The sequence below is a fragment of the Miscanthus floridulus genome, chromosome 8 (assembly GCF_019320115.1).
Source record: "Miscanthus floridulus cultivar M001 chromosome 8, ASM1932011v1, whole genome shotgun sequence".
Classification (NCBI taxonomy): Eukaryota; Viridiplantae; Streptophyta; class Magnoliopsida; order Poales; family Poaceae; genus Miscanthus; species Miscanthus floridulus.
In genome coordinates, this window is record NC_089587.1 from 124724573 (window position 1) to 124731184 (window position 6612).

At 55.6% G+C, this 6612-nt stretch overlaps 1 protein-coding gene across 1 annotated transcript; it reads right to left on the reverse strand.

Moving 5' to 3' along the window:
• Positions 1 to 3727: 3727 nt before the first annotated feature.
• On the reverse strand, positions 3728 to 5950 carry LOC136473482 (BURP domain-containing protein 12-like). The gene has a single exon (XM_066471122.1). The coding sequence runs from the start codon at positions 5939 to 5941 to the stop codon at positions 4004 to 4006; it is 1938 nt and encodes a 645-aa protein (XP_066327219.1). The 5' UTR covers positions 5942 to 5950; the 3' UTR covers positions 3728 to 4003.
• Positions 5951 to 6612: the final 662 nt, after the last annotated feature.

Below are 6612 nucleotides of genomic sequence, written 5' to 3' on the forward strand. Positions count from 1 at the left end.
AAAGCTCAAAGCAAACCGTCACTACATCGTCCACAATGTATGCCGAGTTTGTAGCATGTTATGAGGCAACGGAGTAGGTGAACTGACTAAAGAAGTTCATACCTGGTTTGAAGGTGGTTGACGACATCTATAGACCACTTAAGTTATACTACGATAATAATCCAGCAGTACAGTATGCTCAAAACAATAAGTCAAGTGGTGCTGCCAAACACATTGACATAAAGTATTATGTTGTGAAAGATAAAGTCCGGGATCAAGTCATAAGTCTTGAGCATATAAGTACAGTAAAGATGCTCGCGGATCCGCTTACAAAAGGCTTATCACCCAACGTGTTCAGAGAACATATAGTCGGCATGGGTTTAAGGGGAAGTCTATAATTCCTGAACAAAAGAAGACCCAAAGATAAGTATCTATTTCAGAACAGAGTAGTGTGTTATAGCTGTTAAATCTATCGGCAATGGACTGTGACGATGAGACATGTTCTATGCGCTAATCTGTAATGGAATGAACAAAAGTAAATGATATGAAAGTGAAAGATGGAAAGAGATCAAGGGGGAGATTGTTAGATTGATCTCTAACCTAACTGGACCCAACGGCCCAGTTGGGCCTTTGATTCGCGCCCTGATCGGGGGCGCCCAGCCCACCATGGCTGGAGGGCCCCTGTCACCCTACGCTATAAAAAGAGGTGGGGGCCGGTGGCTCTTATCACGAGGTTCGTCTGAGCTGAGCTCCCCACCGACAAACCCTAAACCCGATCTTAGTGAGGGGCGCAGCCAGTGACGGGAAGTACCTCCACTACAGCACTGCGCCGTCATCGATCTTCACCGCCGGCACCGCATCTCCGACACGTCTTCCCCGACCGTCGCTGCCCGTACGCAGACTTCACCAACGAACCCGATGAAGGCCTCTGGATCTACCCCTCCGTGGTGTCAGGTTCGTCAGACCTCATCCACCTCTCTTTGTCTCTCTATCGTTGCACTAGAATGTGTTTTAGGTCTTTGTTTCATCAAGCACCCCGACTAGATCTATGGTCCTAGCGATTCAACAGTTTTAACAAGCTCAGCTGGGTGCCCCCTGCAGCCCTGCACTGCAACATCCACCACCCCCACCAAGAATAGCACTAGATCATCCGAGGTGACATACGGATTGGCCGGTGTCATAATGGGACGAGATTTGCAGTGCTCATAGTACCTGCTCCATGATTCCACCCAGTCTTGCACTTATCAAAATTAATTAATAGAGATTCTGCTCATTTTAGAAACCAATCAACCAATCAGTCCAGGCCAAATGCAAGATCAGGATGGAATGGAAGATGAGGATGTGAAAAATCTTTTCAGTTCAGGACTCCAGGTTCAGTAACAGGCGACAGGATACACCTGATGGCTGATAGGCATGTCGTCGTCATTGAGAATCAGAGAACAGGGTCAGGTTCAGTAACAGGGTCAATGGCCAGCGGCACTGACGCTGGTAACCTGGACAAGCAGTATAGTAATCTGAATTTTATAACGCCGTTATTAGGCTGCCCTCGTGATTGCAAGATCGCAGAGCAGCATCGGGCTAAGTACTGGTAGCCGTCACGGGGAGAGGGAGAGACAGAGAGAGAAGGCCCAGCCTCGAGCTCGTGAGTAGCAGCCAGACAAAGCCACCCAGCCAGCAAGAGCAAGTTGCAGCAGCTCGCAATCTGGACTGGGCGGCCAGACGCCAAAATCCTCCACGATTAAACTACCACTCGTCCACTGAAGATGCGCGCTAGGCAACAACGCAGTCACCTCCAGGTCCAGGCTCTTGTTGTCTTCCACCGCCCCCCTCGGGTTTGCCCTGTTACAACCATGAGAACACGCATGAACATCCAATGCAGTGCAGTGCAGGGCTCAGGAATCAGGAGCCCAGAGCACTAGAACGTGTCCCCGAACCCGGTCACCTGTCACAGCTCGCAATGAGGCAACGAATCACTCGGTTAGAGTAGAGGCATTTGATCTGATCTTGAGGATTACCAATCCAAGATGGCCGTCTTGTCGAGATTCTCGCCGAAAATGACATTGCAACATGCATACAGTACGTACTCCTGCAATGGTACCATGGGTGATCATGGCCAGATCATTCGGAGTTGCCGTTTTCTTGAGCCACGCCAGTGGCAGGATCGAGTTCCGAATCAATTCCATTGCTGGAATTGTGACAGGCCATGAGAAAGGAACTTGCGGTTCTCTCTCACACGGTTTCTTTGCCGTTGTGTCACTTTCGTTCTCTCTCCCTTTGGAACCTTGGAACATCGAAGCATGATCCGTCCATGGTCCACGGTTACAAAAGGCCGGCCACCCTTCGGGTACAAGCTGCTCGCTTTTCTTCAGAGAACAGATCATGAAGGAACTATTTGCTTCTGAGATCTGCTACATACACACTGAAAATGACAGGGATAATTAACTTTTTACCACACCTCCTCGAATAGCAGCTTTAGTTTTGGCGCTACGCTTTTAGCAGCAGAGAGAGAAACAATACACATTTACCACTTTTGCTCGCGTGGCACGCCAGCTTCGCTGTCCAGCTCGGATCCGAGTCCGCAGCCCCATGCGAAAAGTCAGTCATGCCCCTCCCCTCATTGCCATAGATTAAAGGATGGACGGCTTAGGATAGCCGCAGACAGAGATACGTATACTTGTATTTTTAAGATATTTATTTTTTATTTTGCAAAGGAAAAAAGAACGTATATGACATCATCATGATGTCCACTGCTGTACAAACAGATAAGCAAGCAGGCAGTGCTACTCGCACCACACGCTCGCGTCCAACGTCGCCGCTCCCTGTAGAAAACTCCGCCGCCGTCGCCTGTACAACATGCGTAGGTGCCGATCTCCTCCGTCCCAGCCTAGATTCGACGCTAGGGAGTGCAGATCCGGTGGTCCGCCACCGTGGTCACCATGGAGGAAGTGGCTCGGGCGAGGCCCCTTCCCCATGGCGCGCTCAAGCCGGCAAGGGCGCGCGGCCCCCACCCTCGTTTGAGGAGGAGGATCCTGTGCCGCCGCGCTAGGGAGGGATCGAGCGGAGGCCCCGTGCGGAACTCGGAGACAAGTTGGACGGAGGCCGGGACGACGGTTGGCGGCGTCACCGGCGTGCACTCGACGTCGGAGCACTGCAGCCGGCTGAGGCGGAGGAGGTGGGGAGGCAAGCTCTGGGACATCGACGGCGCGGCTGCTCGAGGCTTCGACACGCGTGTGCGGGGGTAGGCGCGTCGGGGCGGAGTGGCATGCCACTATCGTCGGTGGAGAGCGGCTCCGTCTCCTCCTCAAGCCCGACACGGTGGATGCCATGCTCCTACGTGTGCTCCAGGTGCCGCCATGTTCGTCGCCGGCGTCGGGCGCGGCCGTGGACCTGTAGGCCGTGGCCCTGGCTGCCTCATCCCCAACTTCCCCTATGTCCTGTCAGCTGCCGCCATAGACCCCATCGTCGGCCATGGCCGGAGCTCGAGCGAGGAAGGGATAGAGATAGAAGAAATAGATGAGGGGCAAAAATGTCATTTCTCATGGCCGGTCTACGCTGTCAAGTCGAGTTGGCGTGCCACGTCAACGAAAATGGCAAGTGCTCTCTCCCGATGATAAATATGTAGAAACAATTTTAAGAGAAGAGATGACATCCGTTATAATGGTAAAAAGTTAAATATCTCAAAATAACACGACGTACTTGAACCACACCACTTAATTTGACCAAGCCTTTTGTTTTGGAATCATAACTCCTTTGTTTGCATTGCACCACCATGACAATAGCAGCAATTGATCAAGACAATCACATCGCCAGTTATTCCATCATCCCCCACCCAAGATTTACAGTTTAAATTTTCATCATTCACCTAACCTTTTTTCTCCTCCTGCACCAATCGCACAATTCTTACCACCTTCGTTCGTTATATAAGGTAGATCGAGAAAGAAGTGAAAAAAAATAACAATTGCGAGAGAGAAAATAATCCTTCTTAGTAGTCTTGCAAAGCCAGCAGCAGACAGAGGAACGTCACTCAATCCGCGACTGTCCACGTCATGTCGCCCTCGAAGATCCAGTGGCACACCTCCACCTCGCCGGGCTTCCCGCCGAGCGCCACAAACGCGCCGTGGCTCGGGCTCCAGTCCGACGTGTCCAGGTGGCAGATGGCCACCCCGTGGTTGATCTTCTTCTCGCCGGCGTCCGAGGCATCGGCGGCCATGATGTCGGCCTCGTACACCCGCACCTTGGGCACCGAGTGGCAGTAGTACACCAGGTACGGGAACAGGCTCTGGTGGCACGACACGGACCGCGTCACCCTGCCGCCGTCCACGCCCGTCACCGTCCCGAGCCGGACGTCGCCGCCGCTCCCCGCCGTGGAGGCCGTGCTGCGCACCACGATGTCGTCGCCCAGCGTCTCCACCGCGAAGTCCACCACGTCCTCGGCCGACGTCGCGCACCGCTTCGTCTCGCCCTTGCTCGACGCGCGCAAGCACTCCGCCACCGTGGACGCCACGGCTTTCCCCATCGCCGTGTCCAGGGGCAGACCGAACGCCTCCGACACGGCGCCGGCCTCGAACGGGATCCTCGCCGCGATGGCCCGGGGCAGGAACGCCCGGGGCGGCATCCTGTCCCTGATGTCCGGCATCGGCATTCGGTTCCCGACCACCAGCTCCCGCTCCCTGAAGAACTTCCCGGGCTCCGGCGACCACTTCAGGTGCTCGTGGTGCTGCATCGATGCCGCCGCCTCCGCCGACACCGTCAGCGCCGCAGTAGAGGTGTTGTGGTACTCCTTGAAGCTCACGCCGCTCTTGGCGTAGCCCTTGAAGGTGTTGTTCTCGCCGGCGTACTCCTTGAACCCAATGTGGTGGTTGGGGTTGGTGCCCTCGCCGTAGCCCTTGAAGATGGTGCTGCCGAGGTTGGCCGAGTTGCCGTAGCTCTCGAACTCCGCGGCGCCGCCGTTGGCGCCCTTGGCGTACGAGGTGAACCTGTCGTCGCCCACGTTGGCGTCGTCGCGGTACTTCTTGAAGGTGTCCACGCCGGCGTTGCCGCCGGCGCCGTAGTTCCGGAACGTGTTCTCGGGGACGTTCCCCTCCACGCCGTAGCCCGTGAAGGTGTCCGTGGCGCCGTTGGCGGACTGCCCGTAGTTGGCGAAGGCGGAGGCCAGCACGTTGGACTCGTTGCCGTAGGACGCGAACGTCTCCCGCACGCCGTTGCCGTCCTTGCCGTAGCCGGAGAAGCCGTTCTCCCCGTGGTTGGCCTCCTGGGAGTAGGACGCGAAGCTCCGGCCGCGGCCGTTGGCGGCGGCGTCGTAGTTGGTGAAGGTGGAGTCCGGCACGTTGGTCTCGGCGGCGTACGCGGCGAAGGAGCCCGAGCCGCCCGTGGCGCCGCCGGCGTAGGAGGTGAAGTTGGCGGTCACGACGTTGCCGTCGGCCTCGTAGGAGGCGAAGCTGTCAGCGCGCCCGGACGAGTCCCGGCCGTAGCGGCGGAAGCTGTCGGCGGCGATGTTGAGGTCCGGGGAGTAGTTCCGGAACGAGTCGGCCCCCGCTACGCCGCCGGTGCCGTAGTTGGAGAAGTTGGCGTTGCTGTAGCCCTTGAACGGGCCCCCGCCCCTGGGGCCCGACGCCGCGTCGGTGGTAGCCGGGCCGGGGCAGAGGAGCGCGGCCTTGGTGCAGAGCGCGGGGAGGCGGGCGCGGATGTCGGGCAGCGCGGAGGGGAAGGAGGCGGAGTCGGCGGCCGGGAGCGGGGAGAGCTTGGCGACGAAGAAGGCCGGGTGCGGGCGGTTGTTGGGCACCTTGCGGTTCCAGTACCGGATGAATGCCGCCTTCGCCGTGAACGGGTTCACCGCCGGCGACGCGTCGGCTCCGGCGGAGGCGGTGGCGGCGGCGGCATTGTGCGGGAGGAGGTACACGAGGAGGAGCAGGGTGGCAGCGAGGACGGTGCGGATGGGCGGTGGGGGAGGGGAAGAAGCCATGGGAGATTTGGGGATGGGGATTGAGAGAGAAGAGAACGGGCTAATAAGCAAGAGTGTGAATGTGAGTGGAGTGACAGGATGGCAAAAGACAGTTATTGTTTAGTTAAAAAAAAGCAAACTGACAGTTGTCGGAAAATTGGCAAATACTGTATTCCCCTTCCTCATTCTTTGTCTGATTTATTTTATTTAGAAAAAACTTTTTTTGCCTGTATTTTCGGTGGAATTTGCATTGTGCTACTCCCTCCGTTTTAAATTATAAGACGTTTTGGCTTTTCTAGATACATTGCTTTTAGCATGTATCTAGACATAGTATATATTTATGTACATAGCAAAAGCTACGCATCTAGAAAAGCCAAAACGTATTATAATTTGGAACGGATTGAGTAGGTCTCATGGGCTCATTATATATAGTATATATGACTAACACCACACGTGGGTGGATAATATTGTACTATTCTTACTCAAACATAGCGTCGTAGTCACAGCGAGAGCGTTGCAGACTGTGAGACTAGAAAAGAAGTTGACAATAACGGAAACACATCAAGGCAGTCGTCCCGGAAGGGGGCGATACCCACGTCGACGCAGTCAGGGCTGTCAAAGACGTAGACGAAGACGACGACACAATCGAGGGAGGGTTGATGTGATCAATCCGCCATGGACGAAGCTTACGC

Excerpts from the sequence above, each read along its gene's own strand:
- LOC136473482 (XM_066471122.1), bottom strand. The coding sequence starts at position 5,941 with ATGGCTTCTTCCCCTCCCCCACCGCCCATCCGCACCGTCCTCGCTGCC.